Source organism: Rissa tridactyla, chromosome 3 (genome assembly GCF_028500815.1).
Source record: "Rissa tridactyla isolate bRisTri1 chromosome 3, bRisTri1.patW.cur.20221130, whole genome shotgun sequence".
In the NCBI taxonomy this organism is placed as follows: domain Eukaryota; kingdom Metazoa; phylum Chordata; class Aves; order Charadriiformes; family Laridae; genus Rissa; species Rissa tridactyla.
The window spans coordinates 92,278,879-92,303,286 of record NC_071468.1 but is presented as its reverse complement, the minus strand read 5'-3'; the positions used below and the strand labels follow the sequence as shown (position 1 = coordinate 92,303,286).

General features: G+C 39.8%; 2 protein-coding genes and 1 long non-coding RNA gene across 7 annotated transcripts in view; 1 reads left to right on the top strand and 2 right to left on the bottom strand.

Annotated features, from left to right (window-relative positions):
- Positions 1 to 222: 222 nt before the first annotated feature.
- Positions 223 to 14,246, bottom strand: TMEM30A (transmembrane protein 30A). 2 transcript variants are annotated; one of them, XM_054195515.1, is made up of 7 exons: positions 13,892 to 14,246; positions 7,726 to 7,842; positions 6,982 to 7,089; positions 5,773 to 5,860; positions 5,155 to 5,298; positions 3,221 to 3,427; positions 223 to 2,298 (listed from the first exon to the last, which is right to left on the bottom strand). In XM_054195515.1, the coding sequence occupies exons 1-7, from the start codon at positions 14,174 to 14,176 to the stop codon at positions 2,105 to 2,107; spliced, it is 1,143 nt and encodes a 380-aa protein (XP_054051490.1). In that variant the 5' UTR covers positions 14,177 to 14,246; the 3' UTR covers positions 223 to 2,104. The 2 variants fall into 2 exon arrangements, with proteins under 2 accessions (XP_054051490.1, XP_054051491.1); XM_054195516.1 differs by lacking the exon at positions 13,892 to 14,246 and adding an exon at positions 13,458 to 13,825.
- A 275-nt stretch (positions 14,247 to 14,521) lies between these two features.
- Positions 14,522 to 22,256, top strand: LOC128906847 (uncharacterized). The gene is made up of 3 exons (XR_008465336.1): positions 14,522 to 15,038; positions 15,812 to 15,955; positions 19,254 to 22,256. It is a non-coding gene; the product is annotated as an uncharacterized LOC128906847 (long non-coding RNA).
- Positions 20,015 to 24,408, bottom strand: part of FILIP1 (filamin A interacting protein 1) — a 110,259-nt gene continuing 105,865 nt past the window's right edge. For all 4 annotated transcript variants that reach the window (XM_054194827.1, XM_054194828.1, XM_054194829.1 and 1 more), the window contains one exon: positions 20,015 to 20,845. Coding sequence is in view for 1 of the 4 variants with exons in the window: in XM_054194829.1 (XP_054050804.1) it covers positions 20,805 to 20,845 (41 nt within the window). In the remaining 3 variants the exon portion in view is untranslated. The remainder of the gene's footprint in view (positions 20,846 to 24,408) is intronic.

Below are 24,408 nucleotides of genomic sequence, written 5' to 3'. Positions count from 1 at the left end.
AGACAGCAATTCTCATCCTGGTGCACCTCATTAAGCAGCACTGACAGCTGTAGTCAGTAGAAAAAAAAGGTAAGGCATTGAAAAATATTTTAAGGTAAAGATAGAAAAATACTTTGCTTTTAATTTTGAACACAGCCCAAAAGGCAGCATTTCCTACTTGGGAAAAGACAGGGATTATGAATGAAGCAGAACATATTTGCATTTCAAGTGACAAACACAAAGTTTAAAAATCAAAATATTTTAATAACCAGTAATTAGGAGACACCCCCTTTACTTGCTTACTATATTTTAGCAGCTACTCTATAGATGAAAGCCAGTTTAACATTTTGTGCGAGCTTTTTGCCTTGCAATATACAGAGGTACATACCCTTATTCTATAATTCCAGCAACAGAGATGCAACACTTTAAATAAAATCTTAAAGCGTTTTGGCTATTTGAAGTTCTGTGCTGCCACGCTGTACTATGCCAAGAAATTATTATATGGAGTTACAGAAAGCTAGCACACTGGAAGCGTTGCTTCATTCCATAGTTTATACAGACTTACACACTTAAACTGCCAGCTTAAAAAGATGACACGGGTAACTCAGTAAAAACATTCGTATGTTTATGTGATAAATTAATAGTGGTGTTTAAAGCTGGCTCTAGATTAAGCTATTGGACCATGAATAAACAACTTTTTGTAACAAATATGCAATCCCAGAAATAGAACTAAAACTGCATTCACACTTACTGAAAATCAATGAAAATAAATGCATGTTCAACAACACAATAAAATCTCTTTTAAATGGTTTGCAGAATGTATTAGGTCTTTTTTAATATACTCAATACTTTATCAAGCTAGTTGCATATAAAGTGATCTCCACGATATACATTACAATTTCTGTGCATCATCTAAAAAAAGTCACCAAAAAGTAATATTTTACAGGTTGCACTTAACTTTTAATTAACCTAAAAGTGAACCCTTCTGTAATTTGATTTAAGACACTAACCCACCCATTGCTTCTAACTGCAGGATTTAAATTAGGTTTCACAGCAAGCTCAACCTGCATTTCAGTGAAAAAAGGTTACTTCCATCTCAACTTTTGAATTTCTATAGTTTACTATCCTAACACCGGAAAAAATTAATGTGGTGTTCACTCCAAATAAGGAAAAAGTGTATGATAATTCCGTTACAACAAAGCCTGCTCCGAATACGTATGCCTCAAGAAATTTAAGAAACTCCTCCAATAAAAGGAATTCACCCAAATTTGTGAACAGAGAAAACATTTTAGGTTCTTTTTAATTAACGCTTGGAGCTGCTCATGAAAAGCAAAACCAGCAAGCACAAGAGGTAAACTAGTATTGGATATGACTTAAAGCAAAGAAAATTAGAAAAAAAGTAGATTCTACCTGCAAGAAACATTTCCCAATTTAGAACAAACTTTAAAAGGGACTCACACAGATAATTAACAAGTAGGTTCTCTGATATCTTCATAGGATGCTAGTTTACTGGCCAGGCACATATATTGTAAATATACAAAGAATCCAGAGCGCTGAAATTTACACAGCACTTAAATCCTTTAACACAACAGAAGTGGGCAGGACACAGGAAAAATATTTAACAACTTATATAAATATATTAAAATCTCAGCAAGAAATGTAGGAGCCCATGCACACAAGACAGTAAATTGAAAAAACATTTAAGACTTGACTTTTCCTTTCAACAGCGCTGACATCTGAATTCCGGAAAGTTTACAGTATCTTATAACAGTCCTTCTCCACACAATCTATAGGTACTGAATCATACCGACATCACACAGCACATGAACAAGCAGCAGATGCATCAAGGGAACAGGAGCTATATGCATCGTGTGGCCTGCCTAGTTAGAGGCAAATATCAGAAAAAAAAATTATTTCTGACATAGGCAGAGATACAATCAATACAGCTAATTGTATACCCGTCATTTTCAAGAGTTAATCCACGGTATGGGAAAGGGGAGCTTTAGATCAAAACTATGTACCCAGTCTCAGAAGTGACAGAAGCAGAGATTTATCTTTCAAAAACTGGGTCCATTCTGGACTGGCCTTGATGCACATGCAGTACATTTGTTTTCAGAATGCGAGATTAATTGGGAATGTCTGCACTAGTGTTTCGATTTCCATATTTGTGATGGATGATCAGCAATACAACTCCTAGGAAGAAGCATATGGACCCAACAGTGATGTAAGCAATTCCCAGAAAAGGATTTTTGCCTCCCATCCACGAGATGGTGCTCAGGATCATTCTTTTTCGTCCATCAAAACTGTGTACAGGGTAATCTGAAAAACATTTAGGAAAACAAGAAGCACATTTCCAAGTTTAGCTTTGTGTGTCAGACACCTTAAAGTTTTGGGTCATTTTACTGAGGTTCCAAATACAAACTGCTGCCTTTGAGTACTGGAAGTGTAAATATGAAACATTTAGCTGTTCTTTTAGGCTAGGACTAATCTGGGCACTGTCAGCTACTCCAAGAAAAATGCCATGTTAGATGTTAACTCCCTTGTAAGGGAGGAGTAAATGCATGATTTTGAGTTTTTGAAAGCAGCTTCAATAAAATGAGGGAAAGCTAAATTTTAATTTTTGAATATGTTTTAGTACAAAATTTGTCTTCATGTTAATTCAGTTTTATATGCACTCCCCACAGTTTTGCAGCACAGTAAAATACCGCAGTAGCTATTTTAAAATTATCCATAAGTGCTTTTGAATTTTAAGAATTTGGTAACTATGACAACCCTCCCTCCTCTAGTCTCCTGCAGTTCTACCTAGTCTATAGTTTGTCCACAATAGAATGACATATCTCCATCTGAGCCACAGCTCTGGCATTTTTCTGACCTCCAAAGTCAGTCTGCCCTTGATAACATATTGCCATTACACCTTGAAGTTAAAGTTCTCACATTTCTAGGCTACCAACTACCTCTTTCCTTTCTCCTGTGCATCTCTCAGTTCCTTTACAGCTCCCAAGCAATCCGATTTCCCTCTAGCTATGAAGCTACTAGTTCTATAAAAACTTACACAGAATTAAAAGATGGCAATATTCTACCCTATTCTGACTACCAGTTTTCAACCACAGCTCCGTATCATCTTTTTTTTTAAGAGATGAAAAAAAAAAAAAAGCTTAGTTCAATTTGAACTTGGACAAATATATGCCTATGTAATCCACCTAAGGCCCTTAGCCACTTTCAAAGGTTTTTCAAAGGATACTGTATGCAATATCCAAAGAATATCTTCCAGCCTGTAAGGTAGGCTGTAAGTTATTCTTCCTTTCAATGAGACGATACAGCTTGCGGAATGTTGGCAGAGCAGCAGTACGCATCCACACAATGAAGTCTTCATTGATAAAGCCATTGTTGTCAGGCTCCGAGTCCAGCATATACACTGGCTTGGGCCAGTTCACAGGCTTTGTTGTGCCTAGGATTAAACAAAAATAGTAACAATAAGGTATTTCAAATACAGGACTAAGTAACACACCAGCTCATCAAATTCATTCTATTACAAAAAAAACATTAACTTCCAAACAGTACAGACAGGTTGGCTCACTATTATTGCAAGATGCTGGGGTCTGTTTAAAAACTTTTTATTTTGCAGCAGAAATAGTAGTGCATATCCATTTATTCTCATGACAGCACTGTCCATTTGTTTAAACAAATCTGTCTTCCCTACATGTTTATATAGCTAGGAAGTCTTGTCTCAAAACATTACTCAACCTTAGTGAGATAGTTCTCCATGACGACAACTCCTCCACTCACTTGTTCGAGTTCGACTACTACTTCCTGGACCATGAGCAAATAAAATTATGTACAGTATTTTAGATGATGCCATACTAATGACTCTGCTAATTTTATTGGAAATACAATTCTACACTGTATTAAGGTATCTGCTTTTCCAAGGGTTAGCATCACATTGGTAACATGCAATTTGGCTGTGACTAAGCAAGAAACCCACATCAGGTTAAACCTGAAATTATTATATGCTTTGCATAAACACATACACGCACACCTCAGAGCCCTGAGGAAGATCATTTTCAGACGCTGGTAGCCAAAGAAAACTTTGATTTACCAAACTGTATTTAACCTAACAAATGAGAGACATCAGTCACTTCTAATCACAAAAAAGAATCACGTTTTTAGAAAACTTGCACACAATCTAGCAGTAGAAACATTTAAATGAAAACTCCGTATGAAGAGTTTGATTAAACAACTGCAGGATTTCTTTTCAAGTTAAATCCAAGCATCATAACAGTTATACTGGTTTTGGCTGGGATTGAGTTAAATTCTTCATAGTAGCTTGTATCCTGCTATGTTTTGGATTTGTGATGAAAACAGCACTGATTACACACTGATGTTTTATTTATGCTGAACAGTGCTTACACAGCCTCAAGGCCTTTTCTGCTCCTCAGACTGCCCTGCCAGCGAGCAGGCTGGGGGTGCACAAGAGGCTGGGAGGGGACACAGCCAGGACAGCTGACCCCAACTGGCCACAGGGATATTCCATACCATGTGACATCATGCTCAGCAATAAAACTGGGTGGGTAGAGGTAGGCAGGGACTGCCATCGCTCAGGGACTCGGTTGGTGATAAGCAATTGTTTTCTTTTGCATCACTTGTTTTTCTTGGGTTTCATTTTCCTCCATTGTTGTTTGGTTGGGTTCCCCCCCCCTTACAATTTTATTTATTTTTTATTATTAAACTGTCTGTACCTCAACCCACGAGTTTTCTCACTGTTACCCTTACAATTCTCCCCACCGTCCCACTGGGAGAAGGCACAGTTAGCGAGCAGCTCTGTAGTGCTTAGTTGCCAGCTGGTGTTAAACCACAACAGCAATGCACACATTAGGCTCTTCTCAGTATCCAAAGTGAAAAAAACGCAGAAATTTTAAAGCAAAAACAAGTTACTGATTACAGTAAAAGTAAAAACCAAACACTTCACGTGAAATGTGAAGCTTTCATTATTTAAAGACAATCTTTCTAGATAGCAGAGTAGTCCTTAGCTTGGATCTCTTCTTAAAATTTTTTGATTAGCACAATATTTTTAATTAGCACATTCAGTAAAATCTTGTCAATGAGATAAAACTCATTGGAATCAAAGTGTGTTTGAAGTGTTTTGTTATTCTTAAGATTTCATATCTTTTATTTTACCTTGGAAAAGTGCAGTTAAGTTGTTTCCATCTCCTGTGGGATTCCTGAACTTTACATTTTTATCTGTCCACCACGCAATGCCTTTTTTAATCAAAGTAATAGGAGTCCTTGTGTCATTATCAATGCGGTATAATTCCAATGTATCTAAGAAGAAAATCAAATTAGAACACCAGCTGAAGAAGCTTTCATTAGACCGATAATCCTGATAGGCAGTGAAACAATTGCCTCCAGGAGAAACAAAACAAAAAAAAACTGGACAAGGCATTTATTACCTGCCTGACACAATCACAAGCTGTTCTGTAAGAATCAATGTACATTAGATAGCAGCATGTTATCCATATATGGTATCTATATGTGTACTCCACAGCACTAACAGCTTCTCTCAACAGGTATTTCCATGCTTAGTACACTATCAGATTAAATTAATTCTGATAGCAATTTTGAAAAAAGCAACAGCAGCACAGCAGAAGATATTTACTTTACTCTGAACAACAAAAACATGTTAATTCAAACCAAAAAAGCCTATGATGTCTTCACTCAGAATATTTTGCAACAAAACACAAAACATATACTAGATCACAAAAACATCCAAGTAATAACTTAAAAGTGTTACCATACCATTAAACATACTATTGGCAATAGCTCCACAAGGAGCAATGGGTTTGTCCTCATTCGTGCGGTAAGGCTCACATTCCTTACTTGGATTCTGATAGTTAGAAAGAAAAAAAGCAGATTAATCTGTGCTAGTTTATCCAACCAACCTGGTTTTTACTACAGTGCCTCAATAATGTGCACATCTTAAATGTACCAATGTACCACAAAATAATCTTCTCACAAGTCAGGACATGTACAAATACTTCAGCATTCAATACCAGTTAGCATAATTCATTTTTCTTTTACAAGCAGGAATAAAATATAAATAAAACACAAATAAACTCAGAATCCCATCATGGTCATACTAAAAACAAGGCTTTTCTTGGAAGCTATTAGAACTTTTTTCCTTTTATCTTTTAATAGAAACAGTCTTTCAACATGAAGTACTCAATTATTCTTTCTTTAAAGCTGTTTTTTTTTTTTAAGTATGCATCAACATTATAGAAAATAGACTATGATAAGAAACCAAGCGTAACATAAAATACAAAAGGTTGTCAGGACTCCAACAGCATGACAAAAATGAAAGCAAAAGTCCCCACAAACCCTGTGTCAGTCATCAGATGTAGCATCCTGAAACTCTCCCCTTTTTTAAAGTTTTTTAAGCTTTTTAAAGTTTACAGGTGAAAAGAGAGAATTATTCTTGTTGGAGAAAGAACGCAACTGCATTTCCACTCCTTATAAAAATTAAGAGGAGGAGAAATCTGTCCCTGAACATTACACAGTAGCTTGAACAGAATAAACAATACTGGTATTTTCCAATATCACTGATGTTCAATATTGAACCAGAGTCTACAAAGCCAGATGCATTTCGCTACAATATCCAAACCAAGTGCTAGGTAACCAAATATTATTTTAGACTGAAAATGAAAACTTCAGACAGAACAGATACAGATAGATGCTACTGACTGAAGATAAAAAGACAGTTTAAAACTATTCAAATTTGAGAAGCAAAGTACTGCATTGCTGTCCACTTAATGAAAAGTCTGACATGACATTTTACAGTATTTCAGTTATTTTTTGTAAACAAATTATGACTTTCTTATGGTTGTCTTCTGTTATGCAAAAAAAAATCTAGTACCTCATTATTATTATTAAACTATATACTCTGCTACATGGTGATTTATGCACTACTCAGAAGTTGGTTGCTATTATTATGCAAGCATAAATACCTACAAGTAGGGAACTGTTATCTCCATTTAGCTGGCTGTCGTCTCGAGATTTCACATAACGACGATGGTTTTGATAGAAGTTGGAAAGTCCATAATACATGAATACATTGCTCTACAAGAAGCAAGTTGGGGCAAGAGGGTTTTACATGCACACAAAGAACAGATCAATAGAACATATGAACATGCTAATTATCATAATGTTAAAATTTTAACCTCTTAAACTGTGTTTACCTTACAGCAACATTCATAAAGCCTCAAGCCTGCATCCATAAGAGTACTATCCTAACATAAACTGGCACCCTGAAGTCAAACACTATCAACATCTCATAAACTATCAGAATGATTATCACCAGCACTAATCCCAACACCTACTGTGTCTGATGTTAACCACATAAGCCTTATTATTTGCCTCCAGTTTGTCAGAAAGCACTTATCTGGTATTTCCAATTCTTGTTGAACTGAGTTTTTGTAAATCGTGCAGGAATAGCCCATCTACTCACTACACGCTAAATCGAAATGTGTAAAGCACAAGCATTCCATTTAATGTTGTACATTTCCAGAAAAACAGAAGCATAAAAAAACATCTCATCCCTGCACAAAAAAAATCAGATCCAAGTTCATAGGAAAACTAGGAATAATCCTTTAAAATAGGAAAAAAATTAGGACTTAAATGATACAGCTTTCCTATCAATTATGAAATAAACCATACAAACAGTTCTAATTTCACTTTGCATACAGGGTGGCATACCTCAAATGAATGTTCCAGTGTGAAATTGATGGTGCAAGTACAAGGTGGTGTGCTGTCCCAGGACACATTTAAACATTTGTTGCAGGGACTAGAAGGCTCTGTTCCTGTATAGTCAATCTGTAACAGGGCGGGGAGGAAGTCATTAGTTTACAATGGGAGAGTTAGGAAAAAAATTGATTAATAAGCCAGAGAGTTAACATGGCATTCATTCTGTAGTCTTATTACACCTCAACTCCAAAAGCCCATTCAGGCCTATTTGATGATCCGAAGAGGGTCTTCTAAAGATTTTATGATTCTGTCTATATGCTCAATTTCAGCCCCAAACAAATTTAACACTGAGGCAGGCCATTAGGGCTGGAGAAAAACAAAACAAAACCAAACCCCAAAACAAACAAAACAAAAAACACACACCAAAACACCAACAGCAGACACTCCTGACAACAGGATGTTTCCAAACACACGCACACTACATGACAAGCAGATCTGAGCTTTTACATGCCTTCCAGAGAGCTTAAATTTTTAAAAATCTAGTAATTGATAAAGAAGGTTTGCATTAGAAAACTTGTTTTGCTGACCATTTTTAGCCATCTAATTAGTCAGAACATTAAAAAAACAAAAAAAAAAAAAGAATCACTTAATGCCCAAAAACTCTCCTAAAATAGGGAGGATGTAGTCTGTACATACAGGCTACCTGGACAGTACACACAACATATCCTGAGCAGCCACGAGATCACCCTATGGCTCCAGCCAACTGAAGTCACTGGACCACATTATTAGCTCTCCCTTAGCTCCAGCATGTGGATGGCAGAAAATAATTAACGCGGACTCAGCAGGCTAGCTACAAGTGCAGCCGCAGAAAGCTTCCATCTGCCTATAACCTATGTATTTCTACGTTTACTATGAACTTTCTATTTAGAATTTAGACTGAGATTGCTGAAACATGTACCAAGTTACGGCAACAAACCGTTTAACATTTAAACTACAACACCTCTATAGTTTTATGAAAGGCTGCTGCAAACTGTTTGCCCTGATACATGCTTGTAGTGGAATGCATTATCAAGAATTAGAGTGACTTATCATCTGTCCTAATACCTGTATTAAGGTTAGCTAAAACAAACACGCAGTTTCAAGGTTCAGGAAACAACTGAAGCCTGTTTTCCTCTGGATCTTCTTCAAGGTCTCTCTTCCTGTGATTTCTTTGATATCTATTACGCTCCAGCCCTTCCTTCAGCTTTTTTATTAGTATCTGCTCTTTTGCCAGGTTTCTGACAGATGAGACCTACACCCTAATGAGCCTAGCTGAAACGAGTCAGCTTCAGAAGCCATTATCTGGCAGAGAGTGAGAGAGGATCACATAATCTTTGCTTCCTTTGTTGAACAAGATATTGAGTTTACGCTGATCTAGAAATAGCACTACTGCAGTGGTCCTGAAGAGCTCTGTTTAGCTACAGCAGACAGACAAACCACCACAGCTCTCAACAGACAACTCATCTCATTTGTTCAAGGCTAACTTGGTGGTTTGTTTGGTTTTTGTTTTTTTGTTTTTTTGGTTTTTTTTTTTTTCCTGCTAAAATAATCTTAAACAAGCATTTCCTTTAGAAAGAACTTAAACCTCCATATCCTGAGCTAGTTCTTCAGCGTGTGGAGAATCACGGAATTCTCAGAGTTGGAAGGGACCTCTAGAGATCATCTAGTCCAACTCCCCTGCTAAAGCGGGATTGCCTAGAGCACATTACTCAGGACTGCACCCAGGCAGGTCTTGAAAGTCTCCAGAGAAGGGGACTCCACAACCTCCCTGGGCAGCCTGTTCCAGTGCTCTGTCACCCTCACCGTAAAGAAGTTTTTTCTCATATTTGATCGGAACTTCCTATGTTCCAGCTTGTGCCCATTACCCCTCGTCCTGTTACTGGGACTTAAAAGGGGGACTGGCACTTAAAAGTGCCTGGCTCCATCCTCCTTAAACCCACCCTTTAGATACTTGTAAACATTAATAAGGTCTCCCCTCAGCCTTCTCTTCTCCAGGCTGAAGAGTCCCAGCTCTCTCAGCCTTTCCTCATAAGGGAGATGCTCCAGTCCCTCAACCATCTTTGTTGCCCAACAACAAAGTTTAAGAAGTTGTTTAAGATCAAGAACAAAATTCAAATACTCCAAGGTTGTGAAAGATCTAAAGACTTCACTTTTAAAAATATAATTGAATAAATTCTGCGGAGCATGAAATTGGTGTATACTGAAACAGAAGCATGCTTTTAATCACTGCTATCAGACTCAATGCTATGCAAGAGCTTTCCTGGACAATAACTGCTAACACAAGTGTTTTTTTCTGCATCCACGTTTACAGGTTACATTCAACAGAGAGTTTAACTAAAGGGATAGAGGTATCTGTCTTCACCTCTTGACAAAATGACAAAACCAGGACTTTGAGAACTGAAGGACTGACTTTGGGGTCTGTGGCAGGAACCCGCCGGACCCAGCGTTCATATGACAAACCCACACAGAGCAAGCCCTTCCCAACAACCCCTGACCCAAGGACACTGCGTGCATCCAAGCTATCAGGCACCAATGGCTTTTCAGGGTGTTGATGTCCTCCTCTTTCGATTTACGTTTTTGAAGTATAGAAATAACATAACTATTGCATGTACGTATTCTCCAAACCATTTACGACTTTGTAGACTTCATGCGCTGTCACATATTTATCCTACTCTGCTCAGCCCCTTCTTGTATAAAAGGCATCCCATAACTCTTTGCTATCCCTCTCTGTAGATTTTGTTAAGCTTTGTATCGTTTTTGAGATGGGGCTACTGGAACTGCACACAACACTGAAGACACATGCAACAGTAATCTACTTTCTTCCAGTTCTTCATTCCTAGTCATGCCTTAAAGTCTATCTGGCTTTTTAACTACTATTATGCATTTCATAGCAGCAGTCACAGCACAAAGATCTCCTTCCTACACAATTAATGTTTTGGATACTTCTCAGTTTTTATCACATTTTAATATGCTCTGCCAATGCTTTGCATCCACTCTAAAGAAAAAAAAAAAAAGTAATTCAGGAAAAATAACTTTTTCACCTTTTAATAACAGGGCAAAAAGATACACTCACACAGCTGATTCTCATTTTCCACCCAAATGAACTATTTTCACGATAGACCCAAGACGAATGGCTGTTTATACCCTTTAAAACAGTAAGAAAATGCTAGAGAACACCAACTCAAAAAAACCCTATAATTCTAGTACACTTAAGCTGTTGGAAATCTTCCACAATTGAATTCAAAAGAGCTTATAAAGGAAATCAATGGAAAAGCTACATTTTGCTGCTCAGTCCCTGCACCTGTATGAAAACAGCACAGCACACAGGGATACTAATGGCTGCAATATCTAGTTCCAGGGAAGGGTGATTTGAACTGTACGTAAACATGTATTTCAGGGGCATAAATTATACATCCTATTCAATTCCAATACACTAAGTTTACAGGCAGATATATATATATATATGCATACACACTTAACAAGTATGCTATTGCCTAGGAGGTGGGTGTAAACAACTACCTCTGCTTCCTCTTCCAATTGCGTTCTTAAAAGAGCTTAGTCACTGCACCTAGCTTCTAGATGTCTTGTCTCCCAGAGCTAAATTTACAGCTATTTGTGAGTAACACTCGGAAGTTACAAACAGAAGACAGCACACCAAGCAGGGACGTATCTCAGCTAAGCACAGGGGTCACAGCAGTGTCTTAATCTGCATCCCTCACTGGCGTTCAGAGCCCAAACGCTGGTCTGTAAAATGCTTCATCTATGTTTTGTTCTTGCAACTGTAAAGCCTTTTTTGATTTAAACTTTTTTTTTTCCCTCCACAAAATTCAGCTGCCTTTAGAATTATAATCTCATTCACAGAATTTCTGCATTGATATGCTTGATAAAACAAACATGAGGATCAGAGAACAGGACCCAAGTTTCCCCATTCTCACTTGTATACCCCGACTGTCTGTTCATACTTTCAGCCCTCAGGAACTCTGTTGCTCCTGTCCTCACAGAAGCCTAATGATCTGACTTGGGAGAGCTTCATGTGAGGTGGATACTACCAGTCTGAACCCACACAGCAAAACGAAAAAACAAAACTCTTTCTAATCTTGAAGATCTTGAAATTACAATGGGTGGAAGGCCAGCACAGGCCAACTGGTTTCCAAATACAAATGGCTACTACTGCTTTATATATGCAATCTGATTGCGTAGGGGAGCATCAGTCATGCTCCCAGCTCACCTACGGATTTTCGTACTGCACATTAGGTGGGAACATCTAGGTTTTGGCTCCTGCTGGAACTTACCAGGAGTACGTGACTGAGCTGCTAAGCAACACTAGTATATAAAAATTGCATATATGCATACAGCAGCGATATATGCACAAGGAGGTGCTTACATTTTTGGACTCATGAAACTCCAATGCATTTCCTGTCCCTATAGATCAATGCAGATCCAGTCATAATGAAAAAAAAAGAGATCTATTTATGCAATTATATTTACCTTACAATCATTATGATCTTAAACTTTGTATTGCTTTACTATCAAAATGGCTATTTTAAATGCAATTGTCAAAAAAATTATCTTTGCTAGCTGATTTTTATTTCTCTCTATTGAGTGTCCTATTGAAAACATGTGATTTTATTTACCTTAAATATGACTATAACACAACAATTTAAATGTCTACATGCCCAAGACAACTTGGCAGTGTTCTGCACGTGTCAATTTTCACGTGTTCTGCATACCCTCAAACGCTGACACAAGACAAAACTGCTTCTTAAAAATATGCTTACATACAACATTCGGACACTGTAAAATACACTTCAGCTTTGTTTTTTTTTCACTTCTGCTCTTCTCCTTGACCAGAATTTTATCTCTTAACATAAAAGGAAAGTGAACCTTAAATTGGTTTTATTTTAACGTTGTTTACATTTTAAGAGAAATATGAAAATATAATACCATTCATTGTCTGCCTCAGGATTTCTTTAGTTAATTGGGCTTCACTGCCACATTGCTACCACTAGCCAAGCCACTGCCTTGAACACTGCTCATTTGAAAGTGACAGCTTACTCTGATAACTAGAATGATTCGATCCACAAAAATTCATATTCTCAAACACAGAAATCCAACAAACAACTGCACTTTTTTGTTTTAGTTTTGCTTGTTGTTTTTTTTTTTTGTTTGTTTGTTTTTTTATTTTGCTAAAATCAGTCTTTGTCACATTAGCCCACCGAAACTAATCATAGCTATCAGGCTACTTTTCAAGGTTGTCCCTAAGCCCTTTGGGTTGTTTCCTTACAACATAAAGTGATCCTGCTATCAAATGGACGTAACTGTGACACATGGTTCAGTTTTTGGTTAATGCTCAGCAACTTTTCACAGCAGCGATGTGGTTAATTATCTGATGTAAGTGACTCAGGTTTTGTAAGTATAATTAGAAAAAGCCACACTCATCCATCTTTGTTTCTAAGTTTACTCCGGACACCCCGGTCTCCCATAGAGCATCTAAAACGTTAGATCATTCGGGCGCGTAAGAACAGCAATGCATTCACCGCAGAGTTCTGTCTCGAAACTGTAATTACTTCGGGACATTTAAAGGTATATATCTCATTGCCACAAGCTATCACTGAATGGTTTAGGTCAGAAGGGACCTTAAAGATCATCCAGTCCCAACCCCCTGCCACAGGCAGGGACACCTGTCCCAAGGACGACACACGTACTTTCTGTACCACCGAGAACAGGACCTGCATCGGGCTGTGTTGATTAACTACCGCCATTAACTTCCCTGAAGTTCACCGGCGAGCACTTGCAAGGCTGACAGGAGGCCTGCGGCCCAGGCGGAGGATACTCTGCAAGCTCAGCGTCCTCAGGGCCATTAATGGATGGTTTGTCAAAGAGCACAAACGTTAAACCGATCCGGAGCCGCCAGGGCGAGGGGTCCGTTCTTCACGGAAACCGCGTTCGCCACCTCGACGTCTCGCCGGGTATCGGCAGCGACAGACGCCGCCCGATGTCGCAAGGAGGCGCGGGGGCCTGCGGGGGCAGGCCATCCCGAACGCCGCTCACCTGGCCCGGCCTGGCCCGGCCCGGCGCCCCCCGAGCGGCCTCCGGGGGCTTCCGAACCCGGGCCCGTGTCCCCGTCCCCCCCCCGCACCTCGTACTCCCGGATGTTGTTGGAGGTAACGAAGATGCCGATGCCGATGGGAATGAAGATGAGGCCGATGATGAAGAAGGCCGGCAGCACCGTGCCCGCCGTCAGGATGGGCTGCCAGGCCGGCAGCCGCTGCTGCTTGAACGCCGTGTTATCGGGCTTGCGGGTCTTCACCGCCCCCCCGCCGCCGCCGCCGCCCACCGCCCCACCGCCGCCGCCGCCCGGGACCCCGACGCCGCCCGAGGGGTGCCCGTCCGCCTCCTCCTTCGCGCTGTAGTTCACCGCCATGATAGCACCCCGCGCTGACACCGGCACCGCCGGCGACACCCCCAACCCCGCCTCACCGATACCCCCCGGCACGTGACCGGAGGCGGGCGCGTGCCTGATGACGCCCCACCGCCCCCCCCCGGCCACGCCCCGCGCCTGTCCCCGGCGGCGAGAGAACGGGGCGGCACGGAGCTGCGCGTGCGCAGGTGCGGGGGCGCCCCTGGCGGGTGGGGCCGGAGTGCGCATGCGCGGGGGCTGCGACGCGGGTGGTGCTGCCGAGGGGCGGGGTCAAAGGGCGCATGCGCAGTAAGGGGCGCGCTTCGGCGGGAGTGCGCATGCGCAGTGGCTTCGCCGCGCCGCGGGCGGGCGGTGCCGCTGAGACACCTCCCTCAGGCCTTGCCGCGCTGCGTAACGCATTGCGTCACTTTCCGCCGCCCTCGCACGCTTCCGGTGAAGCAGTTGGGTCCCAGCGGGCACGCAGGCCCCTTCCGTGGGGGTGTGACTGCCGCTCTCCGGGGAGAGGCCAGGCCAGGCCAGGCCAGGGCGGCCGCTGCCGCCGCCTCTGAGGGGAGAAGGCCTGGGCCTGCGGCCTTGTCACCCCTGCGCTGTGCTTCAGGAGGAGCCCCCCCTATCCCCTGTTCCCACTGCTTCGGAGGAGGGTTGATGGAAAAAGGCAGCAACGGTGGATCGAAAATGGAGAGGTTAACTTAAGCTGCCTGCTCTCAGGGCCAGCGCCAGTGCCACTGTAGAGATGTAATAATCTCAGCAAAGTTGTAAGAGCTTACCTGGATGAAGCCATTCATACTAATCATCACTTTTGGGAGTTGTTTCGTGCTGTATTCCTGCTCTCTTGTCAGAAGATGTGTGAGCAAATCACAGTGCAGTGAGTGTGGACAGGGACATTGCTGTCATAGTTACTTTTTTTTCCCTTTAGGAACCGATGGGGGTTCTATTCATTAAGTAGTTGCCTTGTGGAAAGCAGTGTCGGATTATGTCTTCGTATCCCAGAATACCTGCTTTATCAGGAATTGCTCAAGTGAATGTGACACTGAAAGTCAGTATTTCTCACTTCATTGGCAGTTTTACATTGAAGATTGTTTTGTGAGGGCGGTGTAGTCCTCACTACATAGAGAGTAGCCAAAATCCACTTTCGGCAAGTATTTATGTATTTACTTAGGAAAAAATAATTAAAACTATTTAAATAATTTTATAAGCATGCAATCCAGTCTAAGACGTTTTAGCTGTCTGTGGAACAGTTTCACTAAAACAAATGCCTTTTCGTTCTCTGAAGTATCGAAAGTATCAGCAAAGACCACTGGGGGGAGCAAATGACTTGTGCAAATGCCGTGTCTGTCTGGAGACTCGAAAGACCACTCTGCAGGCAGCATAGGAAATTTGCACACTTAAGCATCTGAAATTTAAGAATTAGTTTGTTGCCTAAGTAGTTATTTAGGGTTCAAAAATTATTCGTGTTCCTTGTGGCATCTGGGCTAAAGCTAAATCTCATTCCTAATTTATCCTTTCCATTATCTTGTGGGCCCTACCTTTTGCTGTCATTTCACCTTCCTAAGCCCCGTGTCCCTACTATCACCTTTTTCTTTATTATCTTTTGTTTTCAATTACCACCTTCAGCTGTAGTAACTTTTACTCCCACAGCCTCACAGAAAATCCAGCGAGGTGCAACCTGGGATCCCAAGGGAACAAGGCTGCTGGTAAAACTGCTGTGAGATGGTGAGACATTTCTCTGGAAGCAGGATAACCAAGGGGCAGTGTCAGGAAGTCGCGAACCTGATGCTGCAGGTATGAGAGGACTGGCAAGAATGGGCAGGTTAAATTTGTGTGGGAATCTGTTCTGCAGTGGTTAAACTGGGCACAAACTCTGTCGGTTGTGGGGGAATAGCCACGGAGGTGATGGTGTGGACCACGGTGGTGGATCACTGATGTTGTACTGTCATTTGTGTGAACTCCCTACAGGATCTTGCAGAGATGCCCTCAGTCAGGCAAACACAGGTCGATGTGAAAGTTTCCCTTCAGAAAATTTCAAAGCGACCTGCAGGGGAAACGTTTTGCCTGGGCACCAGGCTAAACCCAGCTCAGGAAAAACTCAAATTATGTCCCAGGGAAATATGAAGAGCCCCAGAGCTTTTGAGCGCTCATCTGCTCCGTTTGTATCAAATGTCATGCTAATACAGCCAGAGCCACAAAAGCCCAGGATAGATCTGGGAAATGTGGAAGAAGGAGAAAACAGGAGAACTTCCTCCTTTCCACCTAGTGGAATCAGCTGCTGTCCAATTATGAACTTTTGAATTTTTGGACAAATTTAACAAGGTGTGGTATGGTACACATCCTCGTGGCCAAGTCCTGATGTGAGGATAAGCATTGCCACATTGACAAAGCAACAACTGAAGTGAGGTGTCTGAACAAATTTCTGCTTGAAACCGTTCTGCACGATGTGAAACATAAAAAACATTCTAAGCTACCACACAGATCAGATCTGCTATTAGCCATTCATAGCTCTCTCTTTTCAGATAGTTGTAACTAAGGCCATATGTTCATCTATAAGCTTGGCGTACCCTTTGCACTGTAACAACTAGGTTAATCAGAAGTGTGATTTTTCTTTTTGCCAAAAGGATTATATCCTCAGTAACATAACTGGATGCAATCAGAGGGTATCTTACTTCCAGTCTCTAGAGAAATCAAGAATATCAGCATAAGTACTTCGATATATCGGTTTTACTTTTTCATTGGTAAGCTAAGGTCTTGGTTGGATATTATTTCACAGTTTTACGCTATGGTAAACCCATTTATATCCAAGCAAGTGCAACCAACAAATTTAATGTTCATGAAATTCTACAATGAGGTGCTGTGCGATGTGGTCACGGTGGTTCGTGTGCAGTTATAAGTCAAATAGATACAGAAAAAAAAAGAAAAACACTTATTGAAACATACATTTATAATGTTCCTTTTTTAATATGTGGAATGGCAAACTGATTTATTAGGCATTCACCTAGCACAGACATATCACATAGTCAAGGCCTCAATGTGTTACATTTTTAAGGCAAGGAATAAGCAAATATGTATCTGACTATCTAAGAATAAATGCTAAAATTACAGAATTTTAATTTGAAAACTGAAGTCTCATTTCAGGGTTATAAAATGAGCCTTAAAATTGTACACAAATGAATATATTGTAGTTAATCTAAAAGACCACCAATTGGCATTTACTTTTTAATTGTATTCCATTAAGCCCCCAAAGTGATCTTCTTCTGGCACTTACCCTATCACATTGTCCACTTATTTCTAGGAAAGATGCAAATAATTAATACTTTTCAAAATAAAATTAAACAAATAAAACCTTATGCGGTTAACCCTCCTAATATTTAGAACAGAATATTTTGAATGTAATCCAAATAAAATGCAGTAACTGCCAAATAGATTATTTCAGGGACTAAATCTACATAACTGAAAGCATTACATATGAAGTTTTCAACTTAAATGTAACTGTTCAGAAGGGGAGATGGAACTCAGTGATGCACAGTAGGAGGTGGAACAGTCAGGGCAGTAACCTCCATTTTATATCTTGTTTTCTACATTAGAGAGAGTTCTACAAAACAGGCAATTTTGTCTCCCCTTTAGTCCAATTATGTTTCACAGTGACGCAAAAGGAAAACTCACTGGCTGTAAAGTTTTTCTCTAGAAATCAAAGAACTGGAGATTTTTTTTAATAGACTGAAACATTATATACCATCACCTATAATTATACTAACACAGGCCTTTCAATCCTCTTCAGACAGTAAGAGATCTTTAAGAGAAAATTGGATCTTTCACTGCTTTTAAATTCCTTAAAAGCTGCTGCTCTCCATAGCCCAAGGTAGCCTCTACATTGTCAGTCTGAAAGCACTTCCTGATTACTTCCTTTAAAATGACAATACTTGTAGAAATTAATCGCATCTTTAGTCTATATTAATAGATTTCTTCCTGAGTATCCCCAGAATAGCAGCTCATTATGTGGCTAATGCACTTTCTTTACTTATTTGTTTTAGATTCATATCCAAATTAGGTAATGTAAAAAAATTGACCAGGAACGTAAATGCATTGAAGATGAAATAACACCTGTCAAAGCACACAGGAGTTTTACCCTCCAGGCATTTCTATGAAATAATTTATCTGCCTGCCAGGTGTCAGATCAGAATTTATTATTCCACCAGCATAAACCATTATCAGCCAGCGATTAAATAGTGTGTATCACCCCAGATCTTTTATGACCAGTGTTACCAGTCTCCTACTCCAAAGTGCTGCAGTTCACCGAAAATATTTTTAAAATCTAAACGATTTCAAATACACCACGACTGTAGTTATGCTTTAAACAAACCTTTATTTTGTAAAGCTTAAAAACTTAATGTACTTGCGAAACCGTAGATGTTTATATATTTGTTTCAGAATCATAAACCAAAAGGGGACACCTTCCACAGACACTCATACTGAATCAGCTTTATATTAAAATCTAGACAAGGAAAAATATTTTCTACTTTGATTGAGACCTTTTAAATCCAGACTCAATTTCAGAATAAGATTTTGCTTATATCTTGTTACTCATATTTAAAAGCTGAAGTTTATTTCAGGCACGTCACTGTCACTTTCAAATAGCTGGCAGTTTCATTCCAGATGAGCTCAATGTAGTTCTTAACACGGATAGGTTTTGATTCCCTAGTAATGCTTTGAAAATAGAAGATCTGTGTCATTACGATGTTCACTCTACCGTGCAGTAAACTGAAATGTGGCACGTACTAAACTTTATTCACCTCAGCTGTATCATGCTCCGAAAGCTGGAATTCTTCTCAGCTCACTCTAAAATGTGATCTACAGACACAGCTATGTTATTGGCATATATCCTCTGCCGTAAGAAAAAAACCACACACTCCTTAAAAAACTTGGTGTACCAGCTGAAGTATACGCTACACCAACAAAACGACTCTTTTGCAATGATAAGCAGCATTTACTTTGATTGTTCAGTATAGCTGTATTAGCCAGCTCTTTACAATGCAGAGAAGCTCCAAGGAAGTTTACACAGGTCCCAGAATATCCTGCTTCTCTACAGCGTCAGCATTTGCTGCAGAACTCCTGTCTAGAAGGAAAAGCAGCTCCTGTGGCTCCCATGAAGATCGAATTGACTCGGCAGCAGTGCGGTATTGCAGCTTCAAAGATGAACTGACCTAGTCATCTCAGTGGGACACTGAGTTAATGCATCTTTCCGGCGTCTCACAGCACATCTCCTGCAAGCAACACCATTTGCCCTTCCAAAAAGTAATTTCTCCCAGTAGCTTCCGCAATTAAAAAATCCGCAGTATTTTAAATATGTGCCAATGACTTAGATTAAAAATAATTCATTATGAAATGCATAGGGGAAAAAAGGCCCTGCCTGGGTTGTATCCAGCTTTATATATAAATTCATTCAAAAAAATCATTTTAAGTATAGCTGCCATGGAATTCTCTGGATGCTACTTGAAAAGCTACAGCCACCAGTGTAAAATGCGCCCTTCGGCGTAGGGCAGAGTGCGTGGGATCTCACTTGTACAGTTCTACTAGTCCAGGACTAAATATTCTGATTGTACCAGTCAAATGTCTCTGACAGTGCAGCGAAAGCACAAGGTTCGTTAAGTCATTAAGGGCTTGGTTGATAGATTCCGCTCCATATCTAAAACCATCTGAATCAGTTTACTACGTACATCACTGTGATACCACAGTGAGACACCAGTGAGAAAATGGAACTTCCAAAGCCATGCATTCTGTCCCTATAAACAAATACATACACGAGTACTGCCAACCTTAAGAAATTAGACTTCAAATTCAAACACTTGATTACATTTGCATAGTTGTGAAAATTTATTAGTTACAGTGTAATGAAAATCAGCTTTTTTGGTACAGGCAGAAGTAAAAACATACATTATATAGAAAAAAAATCACAGCTTTAAAAACTGGCTTACATTGTTTAAAATGAGTAAATCTTGTTGTATTTCAAGGCATTGGACTTTAATGCTTAATTTTATGCCAAACCATCACACAGTGCAAGAAATATTCTGCAATAGTACAAATTCCATACAGCAGTCTTCAGAGTATTTAGTCTCACAGAATCTCGTGGTGGCAAAAAAAACGTGCTGAATATTTTTCCATTTAAACACAAAACACTGCTGAAGTTAAATTTTTCTTTCTTTACATACTCTCTATTAAAAAAATATCAAATTGCGAATTTGACAGTGTATTCTACAAATAAATGCGCCATGGACAACAGGAATTGCAACTTTGGGACAGTTACTTTACAAATTGTGTTATAAAAATAAATTATATCGCAAACATCAAACAAAATAAAGCACATGCCTTAGGCTTTGCAAATAAAAGTGAAATTCAGCCGGCAGAAAGACTGCTTCTCTCTCTGACTATGTACTTTAAAAATATCAGCAAGGCCCTTCATTCTTAAAGCTCTACCAAGAAAAAAAAATATATAAAATCTAATGGAAGTAACAAATACTTCCATGAATAATCAGTAGCACGAGTGACCCTGGTGTGTTGATGGTAGAGAGCTTCTACAGTGATCCATCCAACTGGCAAGGAGGGTGGTGCACACAGAGCGTGTGGGGGGGGGGGTGGTAACTCATCTAGAGTTCATGCGTAACTGGTGAATGATGACACTCTCTAAAAGAAAAGAGAGCAAAACATTTGGGTTTATGAAACTGCGAAGAGATGACACTTTAAAGAAGAACAGTTACAATGGCAGCGCAAAGCATTATTCATAGAACCATAGATTGGTTTGGGTTGGAAGGGACCTTCAAGATCATCTAGTTCCAATCCCCTGCCATGGGCAGGGACACCTCCCACTAGACCAGGCTGCTCAAAGCCCCATCCAGCCTGGCCTTGAACACCTCCAGGGATGGGGCATCCACAGCTTCTCTGGGCAACCTGTTCCAGTGCCTCACCACCCTCACAGCAAAGAATTTCTTCCTAATACCTAATCTAAATCTCCCCTCTTTCAGTTTAAAACCGTTACCCTTCATCTTATCGCTACACTTTAGAAATGTGGACTTACTCTCACATCACTGGTTGATAAAAACCATCCTGGCTAATGCGACAAAGGCAAACTAAATTTGTATCAGGCTACAACTCAGGAGCCCTTGGCTTCCACTGCAATGTCAAGACCATCACTCGGTTGTCCATAGGGAAAAAGAATAATGTAGTTGAATGGATTAAACCACAGGAACACCAAGGTTCCAGTCCCACACCCAAATCAGGTAGAGGAAGACTTGGAGTGGGGTCTCTTGTATCCTGTCTGAGCAAATCTGTCATAAACCCACTAGCAATTCTGAAATGGGGATGAGGAAGAGGTTAGGAGGTCAATTCTCATTTTTAATTGAAATTAGGCTTATAAAGCTACGCTGGAGTCAGTAAGTCTGCTTGAATTTTGCTACTGACTTTAATAGGGACAGATTTCAGCCACCGCAGGCAAAACTAAGTATTGGCGTTGTCATTGAAAGGCTGGACTTGACCTTGCCCTGTGTGTAATGCAGGAGATCCCTGATCCTGATTAATCTCTGGGCTCTGCTGAAATACTAAGGACCTGGTCTTCTATCCATATACGCTGCTCTTACAGGCAACTTTTTCAATGTAAGACCTTAGCTATCAATGCTGTTTTTCTCTGAAAAGGTGTGGTTTATGCATTTGAAATAATGTAACTGTACCAATGCTAACTAGAAACATACAATAATACATTTTCAGAAGCATTTATTTTCTTAATTGAAATTATTTGGTTGGGTTTTTTAAGATTCCTTCCTCTCTTAATAGTCTGAAGGTTTTTCAGGATTGACATGACCCAAGAAATGACACTAATCATGTATTTTTTCGCTTTTATGTTTTTATTGACTTGTGCCTTTTTCTGCTCCCTAATGTTGCAAGACTTTTGATTAAGTTAAATTCTAAGAGGAAAGAAAATCAAAACGTTTTCCTTGTACTCTTAATACCAGAATTTTGCCACTAGGTGGCACATTCCAGTTTTTGAGCAATGAATTGTGAAAGAACCACAAACTACAATAAAAATTTACCGTACAACCAGTGCTGATCTTTAACTTCAAGCTCTTGAGGAATATGATGTGAAAAGCTGCATTTACTTAGTATCAGATTGTAACCTCAGGTGAAATCTCCCATTAACTTCAATGGGAGTCACACGAACTCTATATGAAACAAATTTTTCTTAATATGCGCTATGCACGTTATATATTAATATGGAGTTTAGATACAAAATTCTGAAAACTAAATGACCAGCAGAAAAGTATCATGCTCCTTGTAAAGGCCAAATTACTGATTGAACAGCAAAACTACAGTAGGTTTCTGAATCAGTCTTCCTCCTACAGACCCAATATAGCAATTATGCAGAAAAGAGCAGGAGAAATAATTAAAAAATCAAATAATTTCCACTTCTAGTATTCATTTCTCACGTACATGTATATGTTTGCTCTTAGTTTTTCAACCATTTTTTCATTTAAAATGTTTATATATATATAGAAATAAACACATATATTTATACACACACATATTGTAGTTAGTAAAAGAGGTGTCCGAACAGTAATTAAACTAAAATTATAGTAGGGCAGATTTTGTCAGAGTTCTGTAGGAATATGATTATATCTGTAGGATATGATTACTTAAATTTTTCTAGGGTTATAGATGTGAATGTTTCAAGGAGCTACAAAGTCACTTAAACAAAACAATTTATTTTAATGACAGGAAAAGAAAACGCAGTTAATGTGAAACTGCCAATTCTGCTTTCAGTCCCACCGATGCAAATCAGAGCTTCTCCAAGAAACACAACATTAACAGGTAGCCTATGAAAAATACCGAGTCATATAATGAAGCACATCAACTGACATTTTAACATACGAAGTTTAATTTCTTCTTACAATATATACAAACAGGTAACGCCAGATAATTTAAAAATGTATGTGCCACAGACAACGCACACCCAAGCAACAGAAATGATACATCAGTGTTTCTATTTTTAAAATCCTGTCGAAGAGAGTTTTTAAAGTGAAGAACCGTTCATTCCTGAGTGATTCATACCTGACTCTCAGAGCTGATAGCTCTGCATCTAAGAGTAATTAACCCTGATTGCATCTTCCAAAAAGCCAAGTAAGAGCAGCACGTAGGGAGCAAGATTCAAAGTGAAGTTAACATCTACAACAAGAAATGTTGCATAGGGTTTTGCTTGAGAAAGCTCAGGCAAAATTAAGGGGAAGAGGGTAACTCACACTGACGGAGGGGAGAAAAACATTCCCCTAAATGAAAACAAGTTCGAAAGATGAGCTCACAGAAACTCCTGCCAGCGAACTACAGGTTTCAAACCGACTCAATGAAATCGGCCACTGAGGTGTGATGGGAACACGTAATTGGTCTGAAAATTGTCCTGACTGTTGCAGCTGATGCCAAGCACCTGAAAGCCAGCAGGACAGTTGCTTACTCTCTTTAAAGACATGCTCTTCCACTTCTGATCAGAATCACTCAAAATTCATGTAAACACTGGGCATGTTTTAGAACACATGTAGCATACTGCAGGCAGTAACATAAGACTTGGCATCCAACTGGCATGAATCAACGTATTAACGTGCCTTCAGAGATTACTCACACGATGCTAATTACTATGTGCTGTAAGTGGTTTGAGGTTTAAATATGGTAACATGCGTACTCTGTGAGCATATTCAGAAGAGTCACAAAGTGTTATTTGTTTTTTGAAAAATCACACTAATGGGTGTCACGAAATGCAAAAATGGTGGGCAAAATAAATCAAAATCTCTGTTTTTCTTCTATTATTTGCTCACCATGTTTACCAGTCTGAAAGAAATCCCCCAGGCATTAGGGCTGAAGTTCTGTGCTCCCGCGTTTTCAGTTACACTTACTGAAATGTATTGCTCTGTTAGTGACTACACTAGCAATACTCATATGTAACAGTAATTCAGCTGACAGGATCTAATCTAGAGAACACAGTGGAAAACTTATTAGGAACTAGATTTAAAATCACAGAGATCATCTGGAGAACTGAGGGTGCACCTTCTCAGTCCATACGTGCTGCTCATGAATGGGCTGGCCCTTTCCCTGCTCTTCTGCCTCTCCACCTCACTGCTGTCCCACTGCTGGGCTCGAGTTATCGTAACTGCTTATATGGCCACGCAGTCAGCCAGAACAGGGCATCTCTCCAGCTGACATTGACTCCT

Coding starts and splice junctions, on each gene's coding strand:
- TMEM30A (XM_054195515.1), bottom strand. CDS start 14,176: ATGGCGGTGAACTACAGCGCGAAGGAGGAGGCGGACGGGCACCCCTCG. Junction 7,090..7,725: donor CACTGGAACATTCATTTGAG/GTATGCCACCCT, acceptor TGCTTCTTGTAG/AGCAATGTATTCATGTATTA. Junction 2,299..3,220: donor TTCTTTGGATATTGCATACA/GTATCCTTTGAA, acceptor AATGTTTTTCAG/ATTACCCTGTACACAGTTTT.